Source organism: Wyeomyia smithii, chromosome 2, assembly GCF_029784165.1.
Source record: "Wyeomyia smithii strain HCP4-BCI-WySm-NY-G18 chromosome 2, ASM2978416v1, whole genome shotgun sequence".
Lineage (NCBI taxonomy): Eukaryota > Metazoa > Arthropoda > Insecta > Diptera > Culicidae > Wyeomyia > Wyeomyia smithii.
The window spans coordinates 130,167,789-130,189,524 of NC_073695.1; the positions used below are offsets into that span (position 1 = coordinate 130,167,789).

The 21,736-nt window shown below is 38.0% G+C and overlaps 2 protein-coding genes across 2 annotated transcripts in view; one reads left to right on the forward strand and one right to left on the reverse strand.

The window, feature by feature from the left end:
- LOC129723914 (threonylcarbamoyladenosine tRNA methylthiotransferase) overlaps window positions 1-20,671 on the forward strand; it is a 23,607-nt gene extending 2,936 nt beyond the window's left edge. The window contains exon 2 of the mRNA XM_055678415.1: window positions 20,345-20,671. Within this exon, the coding sequence (XP_055534390.1) occupies window positions 20,345-20,385 (41 nt within the window). The 3' untranslated portion in view covers window positions 20,386-20,671. The remainder of the gene's footprint in view (window positions 1-20,344) is intronic.
- LOC129723915 (uncharacterized) lies at window positions 20,041-21,081 on the reverse strand. The gene is made up of 2 exons (XM_055678416.1): window positions 20,928-21,081; window positions 20,041-20,567 (listed from the first exon to the last, which is right to left on the reverse strand). The coding sequence occupies exons 1-2, from the start codon at window positions 21,024-21,026 to the stop codon at window positions 20,301-20,303; spliced, it is 366 nt and encodes a 121-aa protein (XP_055534391.1). The 5' UTR covers window positions 21,027-21,081; the 3' UTR covers window positions 20,041-20,300.
- Window positions 21,082-21,736: the final 655 nt, after the last annotated feature.

Here is a 21,736-nt window from a genome sequence, read left to right on the forward strand (position 1 = left end):
AGTACCCAATTCAAGTGGAAACGCGAGCAAACATCTGCATTACCCATTTGAGCAGATGGACAGACCATATTGAAGTCGTAAATTGATAACTTCAAAATGTACCGTTGTAATCTAGTAACATAGATCGCGTTTTTGCCAGATTTTCCATAGATTCCAACTGCGATTATCACAAGAAATTGAAATTGTCTGTTTATTCCCGGTTAACTCTGCATGAAACATACGCCACCACAACGCCTCCTGTGACGCCGCTGATAAAGCCATATACTCGGCTTCCGTTGTAGACAAGGTTACCGTTGGCTGCTTTCGACAGCTCCAGGATACTGATCCGCCACAATACTGGAACACGTAGCCTGTAATGGATCGCCTTGAGTCAGGATCATGCCCCAGTCCGCATCACTGAATCCCTCGAAAACTGCTTTAGCTTGCTTCCGGTAAACTAACCTCATTTCCTTTGATGCCTTCAAATAACGAAGGATACGCTTTGTCGCTGTCCAATGAGCCTCACCTGGATTCTGACAAAAACTGCTAACCGCAATTACTGCATACGCAATATCTGGACGAGTACACTGTGCCAAAAACTGCAACCCGCCAACCAATTCTCGATATGGAACATTCTGCATTTTCTCCTTCTCTTCTTTCGTGTTTGGGCTCATCGCTTTCGTCAATCGTTGATTCGTTTCTGCTGGTGTCATAGCAGGGTTGCAGTCAACCATGTTAAAGCACCGCAGTAACTCTTCGATGTCAAGCATAACTACCCCACCGGTCCGACTAATTCGCATGCCCAGTACCTGGCTGGCTTCTCCAAGGTCTTTCATGTTGAACTTGGCCGACAGTTGCTTGTTGACCTCGTTGATCCATTTCAACTCGTTGGAAAATATTAACAGATCGTCCACGTACACCACAATAACGATGATTTGCTTTCCATCCGATTTAAAATAAACGCATGGATCTTGAGCGGATCGCAAAAGACCGATTCCTTTTAATTCCGCGTCAAGTTTCTCGTTCCACACACGACTAGCTTGCTTTAAGCCGTACAGCGCCTTTTGTAGCAAACAAACTTTTCTGCTCGCTTGTTGGTCAACAAGGCCTTCAGGTTGTTCCAGCCAGACAGATCACCTTGCAAGAACGCCGTTACGGCATCCATTTGGTGGATGTGCAGGTCCAACTGGGCTGCCATCGCCATCAAATATCTGACACTGGCATACCTGACTACGGGCGAATATGTCTCGTTGTAGTCGATGCCTTTCACCTGCGAGAAACCTTTTATTACAAGCCTGGCCTTATACCGTTCCACGGATCCTTCTGGACTTGTCTTCCGTTTGTAGACCCACTTGCACTTTAAGGGTTTTCTTCCGGGTGGCAAATATGTTAATTTCCACGTGCAATTTGATTGCAGTGCCTCGAACTTAGCTTCCATTGCACGCTTCCACAACTGTCTGACGTGTGACTGCATCGCTTCACGAAACGACTGTGGCTCATGCACATCAACAGACATGGGTGAATACTGCGATAAACAATAGCTTTTAGGATGAACACTATATAACATATCGTAATCTTGATACTTAACTGGAATCGAGCGCTCCCTACCGCTGCGCCTGACCACAGCTTTTTATCTAATCCAGCATCAAACAATAGACATCGTGCCTTCTCAACGATCGTCCTATTCATGCGCTCTGCAAGCACGTTCTGTTCAGGGTTATACGGAACGGTAGTTTCATGTTTTATGCCAGCACTGCATAAAAACTTTCGCATCGCGCGGTTTACATATTCGGTGCCATTGTCTGTTCGGAGACGCTTGATTCTCTTACCCGTCTGGTTTTCTACGAGCGCTTTAAAATCTTTGAAACAGTCTAGCACTTCTGCACTACAGCACTACTGAGAAAATATAAGAATAACTTTCGGCTGACGTCGTCGATAAATGTTAGAAAATATTTGCTTCCTCCCAAAGACGTGTCCTCCATCGGGCCACACAGGTCAGAGTGAATCAACTCCAATACTGAACTTGCTCTCGTTCCTTCATTATTGAAGGGTTGACGATGATGCTTTCCTTGCAAACATGTTGCACACGTGGGAATCCCTGCATCTGAGAATTCAACTCCCGTCACAATGTGCTTTAGTTTCTTGAGGCTTTGCTCATTTAAATGCCCCATTCTTCGATGCCACAAAACGATATCATCATTTGTTTTAGCGGCACACGAAATTGGCTTACCAGCTATACACAATTTATAGAGACCGCTGGTTTCTCTACCGACAGCTACCAAGTCGTTGGTTTCATTCCGGATTTCACAGGTATCTTTGGTAAACATCACCCGATAGCCTTTACTACAAATTTTGTTAACAGATAACAAGTTAATTGCCAGATCGGGTATGCTTAAAACATCGGACACCGTTAGCTGGCATGAATCTCCTCCTGTATCTGCTTCAATCTGCACAATACCACTGGCGATTGCGGATATTTCAGCGTCGTTCGCCACATTCACCTGTTTCGCCACCTTCTTAGCATTTTCAAGTAAGGTCAAACTGGAACACATATGGGAAGACGCACCAGAGTCTATTATCCACTCAGCGTCCGAAGCAGTTGAATTTAAGAAAACACTCATTGCTGCATACCGCTTCTCAGGTTTTTCCTTTGCACCTTTATATTGGCATTCCGAAGCATAATGCCCCATTCGCCTACACTTAAAACATTTGAGGTTAGACTTGTCCGATTTCTTTTTTCCTCGTCGATGCTGACTGTAGAAAGCCTCGTCGCTGCTGCTTTCTTCGGAACCTTGCCTATTTTGACATCCTGAAGAATTTTGGATTCGACTGCATCCGCTGTGATTTGCGTTCCGGATGCCTCAAGGCTAGGCTGTCCCAAAAAAAATCGATGTTTAAAAAATCAAGGTGCTCAGCCCTAAATTGAAAGATAATGTTATTTATAGCATTTTTGTAGAACATTTCGACTTTCTAAAAAATCGTTTTCAGGTTGCCCAAACGTGATTTATGCAAAAATGACTTCTTCAAGCTACAAAATCACTCTATTTCACTTTTTTCAATTCTGTTCGATTCCTATATTTTTCCATATATTTTTTTATTTTTATAGGGTTAATTTTGAATATTTAACATGGTTTGGTTTAGCATTGCATTCAGTTATTTGACTCTCAGAGCCCATTGAACATCACAAAAAAGTGAATTTTTCTTATTATTTTCAGATAAAACCCTTCAAAACACATATAAAACAAATTTTTTATCAAGAACCAAAATTTTTATTGTAAAGCGGGATTCAAGACGAAAGTTTACATGAAAAAAGATCCTTGATATCTTAACGGCGGGCTGAGATATTGGCGTTTTTACATGTGATGGAAAACTATGCATTTTGTCAAAAATGCCACTAAAGCTCAATATTTCCATTGAACAGTGTTTTATTTTGTCGTTTGTGCGTATAATTTCCTCAATAGTGATTCAAGTGTTGATTATAGCCATAAGGTATGTTCGGAGAAGTTTCAGGATATTAAAAAATGCATCTTTTAATGTAGAAAGATGGGTGATCAATCCACCAATAAGTGAGATAAAAAGTTTACTTTTTAATCAGAATAAGATAGACGCAAGGTATCTTCGACAAAGTTTCAGGTTATCTTAAAACAAGAAACTTTACCATAGACATCATGTTTCTATCTCTTACATATTACGAGCAACATTGAGTTTTCTATTAGAAGTCACTAAAATCACAATTTTCGTTCTAACTTTTTTCACAGATTTTTCCGAATTTTTAAACCTTCTACTAAGTTATCACCCATCCAAAAATGCATTTGTTTTCTGAACATTGTTATTTTTTATCTTCCAAAATAAAACAGTTATTTAACATATTTGTTAAAATGCATAGTTTTCCATCACATATAAAAATGCCAATATCTCAGCTCCCCGATAAGATATCAAGTATCTTTTTCCATGTAAATTTTCGCCGTAAGTCCCGCTTTGCAATGAAAATTTCAGTTCTTGATCAAAAAATTCTTTTATTTGTGTTTTGAAGGGTTTTATCTGAAAATTATTAGAAAAATTATTTTTTTGTGATGTTTGATGGGCTCTGGGAGTCAAAAAACTGAATGCAATGCTGAACTGAACCATGCGAAATATTCTAAAAGAACCCCGCAAAAATAAAAAATAAAAATATATGGAAAAATTTAGGAATCGAATAGAATTGAAAAAAGTGCAAGAGAGTGGGTTTGTAGCTTAAAAAAGTCATTTTTTCATAAATCACGTTTGGGCAACCTGAAAACATTTTTTTAGAAAGTCGAATTGTTCTACAAAAATGCTATAAATAACATTATCTTTCAATTTAGGGCTGAGCACCTTGACTTTTTCAACATCGATTTTTTTGGGACACCCTACTCAAGGCCCATTACCATAGGCTCGTATGCTAAATTGATAACTTCAAAATGTACCGTTGTAATCTAGTAACATAGATCGCGTTTTTGCCAGATTTCCCAAAGATTCCAACTGCGATTATCACAAGAAATTGAAATTGTCTGTTTATTCCCGGTTAACTCTGCATGAAACATACGCCACCACAACGCCTCCTGTGACGCCGCTGATAAAGCCATATACTCGGCTTCCGTTGTAGACAAGGTTACCGTTGGCTGCTTTCGACAGCTCCAGGATACTGATCCGCCACAATACTGGAACACGTAGCCTGTAATGGATCGCCTTGAGTCAGGGTCATGCCCCAGTCCGCATCACTGAATCCCTCGAAAACTGCTTTAGCTTGCTTCCGGTAAACTAACCTCATTTCCTTTGATGCCTTCAAATAACGAAGGATACGCTTTGTCGCTGTCCAATGAGCCTCACCTGGATTCTGACAAAAACTGCTAACCGCAATTACTGCATACGCAATATCTGGACGAGTACACTGTGCCAAAAACTGCAACCCGCCAACCAATTCTCGATATGGAACATTCTGCATTTTCTCCTTCTCTTCTTTCGTGTTTGGGCTCATCGCTTTCGTCAATCGTTGATTCGTTTCTGCTGGTGTCATAGCAGGGTTGCAGTCAACCATGTTAAAGCACCGCAGTAACTCTTCGATGTCAAGCATAACTACCCCACCGGTCCGACTAATTCGCATGCCCAGTACCTGGCTGGCTTCTCCAAGGTCTTTCATGTTGAACTTGGCCGACAGTTGCTTGTTGACCTCGTTGATCCATTTCAACTCGTTGGAAAATATTAACAGATCGTCCACGTACACCACAATAACGATGATTTGCTTTCCATCCGATTTAAAATAAACGCATGGATCTTGAGCGGATCGCAAAAGACCGATTCCTTTTAATTCCGCGTCAAGTTTCTCGTTCCACACACGACTAGCTTGCTTTAAGCCGTACAGCGCCTTTTGTAGCAAACAAACTTTTCTGCTCGCTTGTTGGTCAACAAGGCCTTCAGGTTGTTCCAGCCAGACAGATCACCTTGCAAGAACGCCGTTACGGCATCCATTTGGTGGATGTGCAGGTCCAACTGGGCTGCCATCGCCATCAAATATCTGACACTGGCATACCTGACTACGGGCGAATATGTCTCGTTGTAGTCGATGCCTTTTTACCTGCGAGAAACCTTTTATTACAAGCCTGGCCTTATACCGTTCCACGGATCCTTCTGGACTTGTCTTCCGTTTGTAGACCCACTTGCACTTTAAGGGTTTTCTTCCGGGTGGCAAATATGTTAATTTCCACGTGCAATTTGATTGCAGTGCCTCGAACTTAGCTTCCATTGCACGCTTCCACAACTGTCTGACGTGTGACTGCATCGCTTCACGAAACGACTGTGGCTCATGCACATCAACAGACATGGGTGAATACTGCGATAAACAATAGCGGGATTCAAGACGAAAATTTACATGAAAAAAGATCCTTGATATCTTAACGGCGGGCTGAGATATTGGCGTTTTTACATGTGATGGAAAACTATGCATTTTGTCAAAAATGCCACTAAAGCTCAATATTTCCATTGAACAGTGTTTTATTTTGTCGTTTGTGCGTATAATTTCCTCAATAGTGATTCAAGTGTTGATTATAGCCATAAGGTATGTTCGGAGAAGTTTCAGGATATTAAAAAATGCATCTTTTAATGTAGAAAGATGGGTGATCAATCCACCAATAAGTGAGATAAAAAGTTTACTTTTTAATCAGAATAAGATAGACGCAAGGTATCTTCGACAAAGTTTCAGGTTATCTTAAAACAAGAAACTTTACCATAGACATCATGTTTCTATCTCTTACATATTACGAGCAACATTGAGTTTTCTATTAGAAGTCACTAAAATCACAATTTTCGTTCTAACTTTTTTCACAGATTTTTCCGAATTTTTAAACCTTCTACTAAGTTATCACCCATCCAAAAATGCATTTGTTTTCTGAACATTGTTATTTTTTATCTTCCAAAATAAAACAGTTATTTAACATATTTGTTAAAATGCATAGTTTTCCATCACATATAAAAATGCCAATATCTCAGCTCCCCGATAAGATATCAAGTATCTTTTTCCATGTAAATTTTCGCCGTAAGTCCCGCTTTGCAATGAAAATTTCAGTTCTTGATCAAAAAATTCTTTTATTTGTGTTTTGAAGGGTTTTATCTGAAAATTATTAGAAAAATTATTTTTTTGTGATGTTTGATGGGCTCTGGGAGTCAAAAAACTGAATGCAATGCTGAACTGAACCATGCGAAATATTCTAAAAGAACCCCGCAAAAATAAAAAATAAAAATATATGGAAAAATTTAGGAATCGAATAGAATTGAAAAAAGTGCAAGAGAGTGGGTTTGTAGCTTAAAAAAGTCATTTTTTCATAAATCACGTTTGGGCAACCTGAAAACATTTTTTTAGAAAGTCGAATTGTTCTACAAAAATGCTATAAATAACATTATCTTTCAATTTAGGGCTGAGCACCTTGACTTTTTCAACATCGATTTTTTTGGGACACCCTACTCAAGGCCCATTACCATAGGCTCGTATGCTAAATTGATAACTTCAAAATGTACCGTTGTAATCTAGTAACATAGATCGCGTTTTTGCCAGATTTCCCAAAGATTCCAACTGCGATTATCACAAGAAATTGAAATTGTCTGTTTATTCCCGGTTAACTCTGCATGAAACATACGCCACCACAACGCCTCCTGTGACGCCGCTGATAAAGCCATATACTCGGCTTCCGTTGTAGACAAGGTTACCGTTGGCTGCTTTCGACAGCTCCAGGATACTGATCCGCCACAATACTGGAACACGTAGCCTGTAATGGATCGCCTTGAGTCAGGGTCATGCCCCAGTCCGCATCACTGAATCCCTCGAAAACTGCTTTAGCTTGCTTCCGGTAAACTAACCTCATTTCCTTTGATGCCTTCAAATAACGAAGGATACGCTTTGTCGCTGTCCAATGAGCCTCACCTGGATTCTGACAAAAACTGCTAACCGCAATTACTGCATACGCAATATCTGGACGAGTACACTGTGCCAAAAACTGCAACCCGCCAACCAATTCTCGATATGGAACATTCTGCATTTTCTCCTTCTCTTCTTTCGTGTTTGGGCTCATCGCTTTCGTCAATCGTTGATTCGTTTCTGCTGGTGTCATAGCAGGGTTGCAGTCAACCATGTTAAAGCACCGCAGTAACTCTTCGATGTCAAGCATAACTACCCCACCGGTCCGACTAATTCGCATGCCCAGTACCTGGCTGGCTTCTCCAAGGTCTTTCATGTTGAACTTGGCCGACAGTTGCTTGTTGACCTCGTTGATCCATTTCAACTCGTTGGAAAATATTAACAGATCGTCCACGTACACCACAATAACGATGATTTGCTTTCCATCCGATTTAAAATAAACGCATGGATCTTGAGCGGATCGCAAAAGACCGATTCCTTTTAATTCCGCGTCAAGTTTCTCGTTCCACACACGACTAGCTTGCTTTAAGCCGTACAGCGCCTTTTGTAGCAAACAAACTTTTCTGCTCGCTTGTTGGTCAACAAGGCCTTCAGGTTGTTCCAGCCAGACAGATCACCTTGCAAGAACGCCGTTACGGCATCCATTTGGTGGATGTGCAGGTCCAACTGGGCTGCCATCGCCATCAAATATCTGACACTGGCATACCTGACTACGGGCGAATATGTCTCGTTGTAGTCGATGCCTTTTTACCTGCGAGAAACCTTTTATTACAAGCCTGGCCTTATACCGTTCCACGGATCCTTCTGGACTTGTCTTCCGTTTGTAGACCCACTTGCACTTTAAGGGTTTTCTTCCGGGTGGCAAATATGTTAATTTCCACGTGCAATTTGATTGCAGTGCCTCGAACTTAGCTTCCATTGCACGCTTCCACAACTGTCTGACGTGTGACTGCATCGCTTCACGAAACGACTGTGGCTCATGCACATCAACAGACATGGGTGAATACTGCGATAAACAATAGCGGGATTCAAGACGAAAATTTACATGAAAAAAGATCCTTGATATCTTAACGGCGGGCTGAGATATTGGCGTTTTTACATGTGATGGAAAACTATGCATTTTGTCAAAAATGCCACTAAAGCTCAATATTTCCATTGAACAGTGTTTTATTTTGTCGTTTGTGCGTATAATTTCCTCAATAGTGATTCAAGTGTTGATTATAGCCATAAGGTATGTTCGGAGAAGTTTCAGGATATTAAAAAATGCATCTTTTAATGTAGAAAGATGGGTGATCAATCCACCAATAAGTGAGATAAAAAGTTTACTTTTTAATCAGAATAAGATAGACGCAAGGTATCTTCGACAAAGTTTCAGGTTATCTTAAAACAAGAAACTTTACCATAGACATCATGTTTCTATCTCTTACATATTACGAGCAACATTGAGTTTTCTATTAGAAGTCACTAAAATCACAATTTTCGTTCTAACTTTTTTCACAGATTTTTCCGAATTTTTAAACCTTCTACTAAGTTATCACCCATCCAAAAATGCATTTGTTTTCTGAACATTGTTATTTTTTATCTTCCAAAATAAAACAGTTATTTAACATATTTGTTAAAATGCATAGTTTTCCATCACATATAAAAATGCCAATATCTCAGCTCCCCGATAAGATATCAAGTATCTTTTTCCATGTAAATTTTCGCCGTAAGTCCCGCTTTGCAATGAAAATTTCAGTTCTTGATCAAAAAATTCTTTTATTTGTGTTTTGAAGGGTTTTATCTGAAAATTATTAGAAAAATTATTTTTTTGTGATGTTTGATGGGCTCTGGGAGTCAAAAAACTAAATGCAATGCTGAACTGAACCATGCGAAATATTCTAAAAGAACCCCGCAAAAATAAAAAATAAAAATATATGGAAAAATTTAGGAATCGGATACAATTGAAAAAAGTGCAAGAGAGTGGGTTTGTAGCTTAAAAAAGTCATTTTTTCATAAATCACGTTTGGGCAACCTGAAAACATTTTTTTAGAAAATCGAATTGTTCTACAAAAATGCTATAAATAACATTATCTTTCAATTTAGGGCTGAGCACCTTGACTTTTTCAACATCGATTTTTTTGGGACACCCTACTCAAGGCCCATTACCATAGGCTCGTATGCTACAGGTAGCCCCATTAACAACAAACAAGCAAGCCACGTGTCATCGACGTTAAAACCAACCTCCGTAAGCTTGTGGCTAGTCGACATTAATTCGCTAACGTATTGCTCCACTGATGAACATTCATCTAGACGTATTCCTGTAAGCTTACGTAGAAATCTTATCCGTCTCGTCATCCCTTTGTCTTGGAAAGCATTTTTGAGGTTAAGCCATACCTTTTTAGCTGTTCCGGCACTCTGGACCAAGCTATAGTTGATAGGTTCAATGCAAACAGATTGTAGCCAATGCCCGCAATGACTGTGCATCTTCCGGATCATTTTCCTTCCTCGTAACAGCGTCCCAACTTCCTTCCCGGATCAGAAGCATCTTAGTTGCAAACGCCCACGAACAATAATTTTCCCGGCCACGCAGTCTTTCAATCGCAGGTAGTGAAATGCTTCCTCCTGGTGCAGCAACCCGGTTGCTGGCTTCTACAGCGTTCACATTAGTAGCTTCCGTCGACATTTTACCTTTTCACGTCCGTACCGAACAAAATACTTAAAAAAAAAACGTTTATAAACGCGGTATTATATGTGGCTTGGGCCTATAGCCTAAAGTAATGTATACGCAGCAGAAGTAAAACGCGTCTGGATACATCGATAATCGTATTAAGAGAGAAAGATATATTTGACAGTTCAAATTGTATACATGCTAAATAATCAAAAGTAGAGAATACAAGCTTAATTTCGTTAAAGCAAATTTATGGTTAATTAATGTTAATGTTAACAGAAACAAACTGGTTTTTCTACACCGTTAACCATATGTGCAATAACACCTCCTAGACCATACCCTGATGCATCCGTAATAACTACAATTCGCTTCTTTGGAATATAATATTCTAAAATATTTGCATCTAACAAAGCCTTTTTGCTAGCAACGAAAGCCTCTTCGCATTTTTTATTCCACTCAAATTTTACGTCTTTTTTAGGTAGTTGATACAAACAAAAAAGTTTAGAGGACAAATGCGGAACAAATTTGCCTTAATAATTAATAAGGCCCAAAAAAGCTTTTAGCTCCGTAACATTCTTTGGGGTGACTGCTTTACTATTGGTGGAAATTTTATCAGGACTAGGAAGCAACCCCTTATTCGTTATAATGTGTCCTAAATAAGACAAATTTGATACGAAAAACGAACACTTTTCCAGTTTACCTTAATGTTTGTCTTGTTTAGGCGATCGTTATACAGTTTCTTACGAAAATCATCTAAATCAAATCCTGCCACCAAAACATCATCAAGGTAAACTGAAACATTCTCTAAACCAGCCAAAACTCGCTCCATAACCTGTTGGAAAATTGCCGCGCTTGACGATGCTCCCTGAGGTAAACGATTGCAAGTAAACAAACCTTTTATAGTACTGATTAATACAAATCTCCTGGAATTCTTTGACAAAGCTAACTGAGTATATGCGCCTTCTAGAACAAGAGAACAAAACACCTTACATCCAGAAAGCTTGGCAAACAAATCCTGTGCAACAGGAAGCGGATATGTGTTGGGAATGAATAACACTGTGCTACGCGTCTTGAACTGTCCTACAGATCAGACGTTTTTTCGGTTGCTTGTGGACTGGTCTTTGACTGCCTATCGCTTCAAAGTTTGTGTTTTGTCAGTGTATCTTTAAAAGACTACCTGAAAGTTATTTCCCATCAGTCTTTCTCAAGACTACCTACTTTTGAATTTAACATTTGTTTTAACTTTTTTCGTATCACCTGAAATGGCTGGACGGAAAAAGAAACCTCGCATCGCTGCGGGGAGGAAAAGAGAGGCATCTCTTTCTGACACTTCGAGTGTCTGTAGTGACAATCCTTTTGATATTTTGCCTTAGCAAGAAGCTGGTGAAATGGAAGTTATGAGTAATGAAATTATACAAAATGTCAATTCTTTGAAAAAGGAAAAAGTTCCACCTATTGTGGTAACTATTTCTTCTGAATTCAATGTTTTCAAAAAGGAACTTTCAACGTTTGTTTCTGACGTTAAAGTAACCTATCAAATTGGTCGTAGAGGCGAATGCCGCTCATTAGCCGACTCTATAAAGGGTCGTAATCGTCTTATTCAGTATTTAACTGAAAAGATGTATACATTTTTTACATATGACACGAAGAGCGCCAAGCCGTTCAAGGTCGTATTGAAAGGTCTCACCAACGATCAAACCGTTGATGAGATCAAACTTACTTTAATAGAATTACTTGGCATAGCCCCTACCCAAGTAATTCTAATGAAACAAAAATCACGAGGCGATAACAGTCAGAGAACTGGATTTTCCCTTGTTAATTATTTAATTCATTTAAACCGCAATGAGGTTAACAACTTAAATTTTTTTGAAAAAGCACATGCTTTGTATAATGTGCGTGTAAAGTGGGAAATTTATAGGAAGTATGGTGGAGGTGAAAAGCATATCACCCAATGCCGTACTTGCCAACGTTATGGCCATGGTTCCAAATTCTGTAACATGGACCAAAAATGTCTTAATTGTGGAGACTCTTCTCACAAAAAGGACACATGTCCTGTGAAAGAGAGTAAAAATTTTCGCTGTGCGAATTGTAACGGCAACCATATGTCAAATTTTTATCAATGCCCAGTCCGTTTAGCAATTGTTAAGGCAAGGTAAACAAAATTCAATTTCTCAATTAAAACCAACTTCAAAACAAAATTCTCCAAGCGTACCAGTGACGCATAGTTTACCTACTCCTTTGCATACCCGTTTAACTTATGCACAGGTTACAGGTAGTTCGAACATTATACCGCCTAGTGTTGGTAGTTCGAAAATGACCGTTAATATGGGTAAGCAAAACACGCTAGAAAATAATTGTACAGCTAATATTGCTGCCGAAAATATTTTTTCTAATGTCAACTGCCTGGGGCCTATTCCTGCAGGTAAACTTTCTTTTTTGCAACAGGCAATGTTCGATCTTATGAACGCCATGTTGCAGGCAAAATCAATGTTTGAAGCCATTCAAATAGGCACAAATTTTACTATTAAAATTGTTTCTAATTTGAAATTAAGCAATGATTTTAAATAAAACAATTAAAATATTATATTCGAATGCTCGCTCATTGAAGGCCAATGAGAATGAGCTTTTTAATTTTTTAACAGTAAATAATGTGCATATTGCAATTATTACTGAAACATTTTTGAAACCTAACATAAAATTAAAATATGATCCCAGTTACGTGGTTCATAGATATGATAGGATTCAGGGTTCCGGCGGCGGAGTAGCAATTGTTATTCATCGCCGAATCAAACATCGTGCTCTTCCCCATCTTGAGACGAAAGTTATTGAAACTTTGGGAATTGAAGTTCAAACTGAACTTGGGATTTTATTTATTGCCACAGCATATTTACCATTTCAATGCACACGTGAGCACAAAAATTATTTTGAAGGTGATATACAAAAACTCACCAGAAATCGTTCGAAATTTTTTATAATCGGCGATTTTAACGCTAAACATCGTTCATGGAATAATTCTCAAAGTAATTCCAATGGCAAAATTTTATTCAATGCTTGTTCTTCAGGATACTATTCTATTTTGTCTCCGAATAGTCCTACATGCTTTTCTTCTGTAAGAAACCCTTCAACAATTGATTTGGTGCTAACAGATCAAAGTCATGTATGTAGTGATTTGATCACACATGCTGACTTTGATTCTGACCATCTTCCAATAACTTTTTCTTTATCACATGAATCAGTTTTAAACCCTATGAGCTCTGTTTTTAATTATAACAAGGCTAATTGGGAAAGATTCAAAACTCATATTGAGAGAAATTTCAATAATGAGCTTGATTTGCAAAACGAAGTGAATATTGATTCCGCTTTGGAAGCATTAAAATGTGCAATTGTTGATGCCAGGAATTATTCTATTCCAAAGGCTCAAGTGAAATTTGATTCACCAATAATTGACGAAAGTCTTCAACTTCTAATTCGTTTGAAGAATGTCCGCAGACGTCAATATCAACGTTCTCGTGACCCTGTTTTTAAAACTATTTATGAAGATTTACAGAAAGAGATTAAACATAGATTTACTCTTCTGAGAAATCAAAATTTTGAGACTAAAGTTGAAAAATTTATACCATATTCAAAACCCTTTTGGAAGCTGTCGAAGATTCTTAAGAAACCTTTAAAGCCTATTCCAGTTTTAAAAGATGGTGAACGTTTTCTTGTATCCAATGAACAAAAGGCTCAAAGACTTGCTCAGCAGTGTGAGAGTGTTCATAACTCAAATTTGAATTTTGTGAGTCCAATTGAAAATGAAAATGTCACACGTCAATTTGATTCAATTTCTTCCCAGAATTTTTTACCTGCAGAAATAATTGAAACTAACTTGAATGAGATTAAATCAATTATTAAAAAATTCAAAAATATGAAAGCACCTGGTGACGATGGAATCTTTAATATACTAATCAAACATCTCCCTGAAAGCACAATGGAATTTTTAGTGAAAATTTTCAATTGCTGCTTCAAAATTGCATATTTTCCCAAATTATGGAAAAATGCAAAAATTACTCCAATTTTAAAGCCGGATAAGAATCCAGCTGAAGTTTCAAGTTACCGACCAATCAGTTTGCTTTCTTCAATAAATAAACTGTTTGAGAGAATTATTCTTAACCGAATGATGTCACACATCAACGAAAATTCAATTTTTGGAAATGAACAGTTTGGATTTCGCCATGGGCATTCCACAACTCATCAATTGCTCAGAGTTACTAATATGATACGAGCTAACAAATCTGAAGGTTATTCTACTGGAGCTGCTCTTTTAGACATAGAAAAAGCATTCGACAGTGTTTGGCATAAAGGTTTGTTTGCGAAATTGCAAACTTTTAATTTTCCAATTTTCCTAATCAAAATTTTAAAAAATTATCTTACTGATCGAACTCTGCAGGTTGTCTATCAAAATTCAAAATCTGATAGATTTCCTGTCAGAGCAGGTGTACCTCAAGGTTCAGTCTTGGGTCCAGTCCTGTACAACATATTTACTTCAGATCTTCCTGATTTGCACAAAGTCATTGTTCTGCGATGACACAAGCATTTCCGCAAAAGGAAAAAGTCTTCGTGTCATATGCAGTCGATTGCAGAAAAGTTTAGATATTTTTTCTTCCTACTTGCAAAAGTGGAAAATCTCTCCCAATGCTTCTAAAACTCAAATGATAATTTTTCCGCATAAGCCTAGGGCTTCTTTCCTCAAGCCAAACAATGATCACGTTGTCAAGATGAATGGGGTTATTTTAAGTTGGTCTGACAAGGTTAAGTACTTGGGACTAATTTATGATAAAAAACTTATTTTCAAAGAGCACATTGAGAGTATACAAGCCAAGTGCATCAAATATACGAGATGTACGAGATGAGAACTTTGTTTAAAGAACAAACTTCTGATTTACAAACAAATTTTTAGACCAGCAATGCTTTATGCTGTACCGATCTGGTCAAGTTGCTGTTCAACAAGGAAGAAAACGCTCCAAAGGACTCAGAATAAAATTCTGAAAATGATTTTGAAGCGTCCTCCTTGGTTTGGTACACTCGAATTACATAGACTTACTGGTGTTGAACCATTAGAAGCTATGTCAAATAAAATTATTAACAATTTTCGACAAAAATCGTTGCAATTCTCAATTGCTACGATAAGCTCTCTTTATAGCCAATAAGTTAGCAATTAAGTTAGTTGTAAGTTTACTTCCCCTTTTCTGACAAGTAGGTTTAAATCCTTACGAATGATAAGTCCTAATTGCGAAAGCAAACAAATCCTAACAATTAAAATTACAAATTTCTAACAGTGTTGAGAAGTCACCATTTTGTGATTGGACACACATACTCATTATTAACTAATATTTATCATAAATACTTAAGCTACTAACAAATCCCCCCCTTAAAAAAAAAAAAAAAAAAAAACACTGTGCTACAGCGATTTAGAACTTCTGAAGTGAACAAGTGTAGGTTGTAGGTCTTGTTGAGTATAACATTCGCTCATACTAGAAATTTTCCAAACACCCCCAAAATCTGAAGTTATGGTCAAAATACGGTTTTTTGGACCTCAGCGCATATAATATTTTTTAACTCAGTCATTTATAAACCGATTTTCAATATTTAAGCAGTTTTAGAAAGAAGACAAATAGAGCTTTCAATATATATACAGGTTTTTACTAATATCAATAAAATATGTTAAGTTATTTGAGTTTAAATCAAATTTATTGAATATTTTCACGCAATTTTTCAATTTAATTTGAAATTTCTAGTATGAGCGAATGTTACACTCAACAAGACCTACAACCTACACTAGGTCACTTCAGAAGTTCTTGCATTTTTTTTTTCATTTGTAGCACAGTGTAATTTATTTATAGACACCATACAGTCAATAACCATTCTAATCTCCTGATTTTTCTTCATCACTACTACTACAGGGGAGGCCCACTCGCTAGTCTTAATTGGTGTTATAACTTTTTGCTTTTTTAACATCTCTAAATGCTCTACGACCTTTTCTTGTAACCTGTATGGCAGATCGTAAGCCCTTTTAAATATAGGTGAATCCTCTTTTAACACCAAATCAGCCTCATACCCAATAATAGGAGATGAAAAATCTTTGAGAAAAACATATGGAAATTCCTTTCTAATACCCAAAATTGTTTTTTCCTTTTGATTTATTGCACTCACATTGTTTATACTAGAAAAATGTTGGAAAGATTTTCTCCAATCAGCGTAAAAAACATCTAACCAACTACGCCCTAACAAACGAAGAAAATCGTGTGACTGTCTAAAATAATCAATTCAAAACGCCTTGATCACAACATTACCTAACGCCTTTCCCAATATTGATAATTCAGCCCCATTCACAACAACCAACTTCTTTTCGCATTTTTCTAAGGGTAAATCAAAAAATTTAGTATATAAACGCTTTCTCATCAACGTGATTGACGAACCACAGTCAACCTCCATTTTAACGGAACGATTTTGAATTTTTACGTCAATTAAACAGGGCTCATTAAAGTTTGTTCTGTTTGAAACTATCATGCAAGTTGAATCACCTGAGTCGTCTGAAGAATTGTCCAATACTGGCTTAAGTCTGCTAAATAATCGTTCCAAATTTGAATCAGCGCTAGTGCATGGTTGCGGCACATCAGCAAAACGTACAGTTGGTTTGCGTTAACTGTTGATGTATTTGTAGCACCTTTTTAAAACATGGCCTGGTCTCCCACAGAAAAAAAAAAACAAGTAACTACTGATTTGTTATAACCATATTTTCTTGATTTACTCCTACTCCTATCTCTGTTATTACCTCTACTTCTATTTCTCATGTGAAAACCCGACCTGCTTCTACTTCTGCTCCTATTTCTGCCATTCCGTTCGCTTAAATATTCATCACGCCTACCCAATCTGTTTTTCATCGATACCACCTGTTCTGTTCTACCACCTATCATTCTAGCTCTCGATCCTGCCAACTCCCAGTTAACTAACATGCGCTCAGCCGAAGCCAACGTTAAATTTTCCTCACTAAGCATTTTCTGCTGCAAATCTTTATTAAAAACACCCATCAGAAGCTTGTCTAATCGCGGTATCTTTAAACTCTCTAAACTCACAGAATTCCGGTTGCAGCTTAACAACCAAAACGAAATTTTCTGCGGACTCATCTTCCCCTTTGTGGTATTCTTTAAATAATACACAACACGTGTGACACCGTTTGTATACAGATTGATTATGTTTTATTGGTTCATGGTTTGTCGCTCTAGCCATGTAGTTGCAGGTACATCTGTCACAGATATAGTTATCAGATGTATCATCACATCTCCCTTTCAATATAAAATAAAATAATCAATGGTCAAGAATATAATTAGCAAATCGGCTTGGAGCCTTGATCATCCGTGCCTCTCTAGGCTGTTTAATTGATGTCTCACTGCTTTCTGTTGCCATTTCGGTCGTCGTCACAGGGTCATCTAGCGACTCCTCCTGAAATCCCCTGAACTCGTCTTCTTCATCCGAGATTGGAAAAGCATCTGAAATAACATATAAGTGAGAATTCTAAGATATTAAAAAGGACTTAAGGACTTTCTACTTTGATTGTCATTTTTATTCGGAATCAACTTAAGGTGACAAGAGTTTCTCTCGTACACTTTTCCAGTTTCGTCACATTGGATTGTAGTTCTTGGTCCATGTTTTGCTATAACAGTCAGCACGGCACTATTAAAAGTTGAGCTTATTTTATTGCCTGGGGTAGTCCGTTTCATGTGCACTTTGTCACCAGCTTTTAAATCTGACGGTTTAGTAGGCCGCCGAATATCTTCAGCTATCTTTCCTTTTTCTTTCGCTTGTTGGTCTCGATCTCTGTAATCAGTACAAGAAATGGCTGCACTGAGTTGAGTAGTACATGGACAAATAGGTGAGTAAATCTCGCTTCCAATTTTGTTTGAGAGCTTGGCTGATTCTGAGGCGTTTAACTAAAGACCGATTTTGTCGCTCTACTAAACCATTTTCTTTTGGCCAATATGGAGTTGTTTTATTCAAAGTTATTCTCCGCTTCTTGCGATAATCTTCGAACACACTGCTCGAAAATTGTCGGCCATTATCTAAGGTAATAGTCCTAGGGTAGCCAAGACGAGTAAACATCTTCTCCAATCGTTCAACAGTTTCCGATGCCGAAATCGTTTTTAAAATTTCAACTTCTTTGTACCGGCTGAAGTAATCAATTACAACCAACAAATGATCTCCAGATGGCAGCGGTCCATTAAAATCTAAAGCCAAATGGTGCTTCAGGTAGTTTGTGACGCTGCATAGGTTCTGGACGATCTACCTGACTGACAACTCTACAACCGGGACAAACATCCACCGTTTTTGTAATCGAGTCATCCATACCAGGCCACCAGCATGTAGTCCTCAGTCGTTGCTGCATTTTCGTGCGACCAGGATGTTCCGGGTGGCACAATCAATCGTGAACCTCTGACAATCAGATCGCCCACCATGCCCAATTCGTCTCGAAAAGTATTGAATGGTTTGATCATATCAGACGTGTAGTTCCAAATGCCACGATTCAAACACTCTCGAAGCTCACACAGTACCGGATCAGAAGCTGATGCTGCTTTTAACTCATTGATGTCAACAGCCGCAACCTCCATAACGCTGCGAATGTATACCTCTGAATCGGGATCGAATTCGCCAGTTTCCGATCCTTGCGATAATCTTGACAGAGGATCACCAATGTTAGATTTTTCTTTCCGGTAGACTACATCGTAACTAAAAGCCTGCAACCGTAAGACCCACCGCTCAATCCTAATGAAAGGTGATGAATTTGGTGAGAAGATAGTTTCAAGGGGTTTATGATCTGTTTCCAGCTCAAATCGAATACCCAACAGATAAATCCGGAAGCGTTCAACTGCCCATACTAGGGCCAAAGCCTCTTTTTCCGTTTGTGCATACTGCCGTTCTGTATCAGTAAGACTCTTACTTGCATAAGCTACTACTTTTGGTGAACCTTCTAGAAACTGCAATAATACTGCACGTAATCCCACCGGTGAAGCATCTGCTACGAGACGTGTTTTAAGCTTAGGGTCAAAGTGGGATAACGTGCTTACATTCCCAATATTCTCAATAATTCGATTGAAAGCACTCTGCTCATCTGTTCCCCATTTAAATTCGGACTTGTCCTTCGTCAGTTCACGCAGTGGAAATGATATTGTTGCTAGATCAGGGATAAACGATCCAACATAGTTGACAAGTTCTAAGAAACTGCGCACTTTTTCTCTTGTGGACGATGGACGAAACGTACGGATAGCAACTATTTTATCTTGAGCTGGAGACATTCCATTAGCATCAAAACGATGACCAAGGAAGTCAATTTCCTTAAGTTTAAATTCACATTTGGCTTTATTAAGAAGGATGCCATAATCATTCAGTGTTTGTAAAACAGCTTTAAGAGCTTCATCATGTTCTTGTTCATTTTTCCCGAATATAATGATATCGTCGATAAAATTGATACAAAATTCGCATTTCGAAAGGATTTGTTCTAAAATTTTTTGGAAAATTTCCGGAGCGCAAGAAATTCCGAAAACTAAGCGTTTATATCGATACAAACCTCTATGAGTAATAAATGTCGTCAATGATTTGCTCTCATCGTCCAACTCAAGTTGATGGAATGCAGGGGCGACTCGCGGCTTTTGAATCTGCCTGTTCAACTACACATTCTGAAAATCGCAATTTGAGGAAGTAATCACAATCATGTACGCGTAATCACGCAAGTCATCCTAGTCGTTACCATGATGTATAAAGACTATTATGTACCTTAGTACCACTTAGTAGGAGTTCGGATAAAAACCACTTATTAAACACTTGTTACTTGATCCAAAACCAAACTGACTGAGTCAGCCCCGCGCAGCGGGTTTCATTCTTCCTTTGCGTTACAGTATTGGTGTTCGATAGAACTCTCCACTCCGGAGGAGAAGTTATATTGATTATATATCTTTATCAATCGGACTCGGCCTTTACTGGGCCTTATTATTACACCACAATTCTTATCCTTTTAAATTTTTTTAATCCATCGAAAACATCATTTAAAATGTACTTTTCTCAATTATATAATTTTGTATAAAATAGCGATTGCGTTCTTCAACGCTCATTATAATTCAAACTTCTGAAAGCGTATAATTACGCCAACTCGATCAATCGATCGATACAATATCGAAACACGTTTAAACAATTGATCTACAATTTTTCTTTGTTTTATCTTTTATAAACTCTCCTCGGTCGAACCTTTAATCTTTCAGAACGTCTAGGACTTGGCGTTTTTGGTTCCGTTCCTTCATGATCGCCTTTGCGAAACCTCTTTGCAGCCACATCATCTGGAAACCCAAGGAAATCCTCCTCCGAGACCAGCCTACGCTTACAGTGACTTCTGCATGGAACCGCCACGTTTGGAGAATTCTTAGAGTCTTTCTGGACCCTCAATTGCGAGCGATGCGCCTTTGTCGTTACGCTTCCAATACATATCTGAAATATTATAGGAGAACACTGTTTTACAAACTTTGCTTTTATCCATCTAGAATCATTTTTATTGTTATTATTTTTATACCAAATGGTATCTCCTAAATTCAGATTAGTAATTGGATCCACCGAAACTGATTTTCTATTACTAGTAATATCACAGTTTCGATTAATTTTTGTATCATCAATAGAATCGTCAGTTATCTTTGATTTATATAGCTTCTTAGGATTAATTAAATCTAATAAAATCTTTGGTGTATAATTTAATAATTTTTCGGAAGGGTAGCTTCCTTCTTTCGGTAAACAAGTGTTTCTATAGTTAATAAGGAACAAACTGATTTGATCCTCCGTTTCCAACTTACTCACTTCTTGATCAAACAGAAATTTCTTTAGCACATCCTTAACAATCCTGACCGACCTTTCGGCTTGTCCGTTACTGGAGGGATTGTAAGGAGGACTCTTCATGACAATTATTCCTTGTCTTGTTAGAAATGAAATAAAAGTGGAGGAATTGAAGGGAGGACCACCATCTGTTACCACTACATCCGGAAGACCAAATCTGGCGAAAACAGCAATGAACTTTTTAATAACATTACTAGCATCTGTACCAAATCTCATCCACTCTACTTCGATCCACTTAGAAAAACTGTCTACGATCAGCAAAAATACCCTTTGTCCGAAGTAAAAAAAATCAGCATGTATTCTGCTAAACGGACGAATCGAAGGAATCCAATGTGATTCGATTTTATTTTTAGGAACTGTTGCCATTCTATTGCATGAATCACAAGCATGTACATAAGCCTCAATTGCTGCATTTATACCAAACCAGTAAACTGACCTGCGTGCCATCTGCTTCATTTTAACAATTCCAGAGTGATTTACATGCAGTAACTTTAAAATTTCTTTATGCATAGCTTTTGGGATAACCACCCTGGCCTGGAAAATCAAACATCCTTCAACCAACTCTAAATCATGCCGATTGGAATGTATGTTTATCAATTCTTTGTCGATTTTCTCAGGCCAACCACGCTGGAAATGTGTTATTATTCTTTGTAAAAAGTTGTGCTCTGTCTTTTTAGCAACTTTTGAAAAATTCATTGGAACTTCTTGTGTAAAATTTAAACTTTTTACAAAATCCTTGTCAAAATCAGTCGGAACTGGTTGAGGGAGTGGAA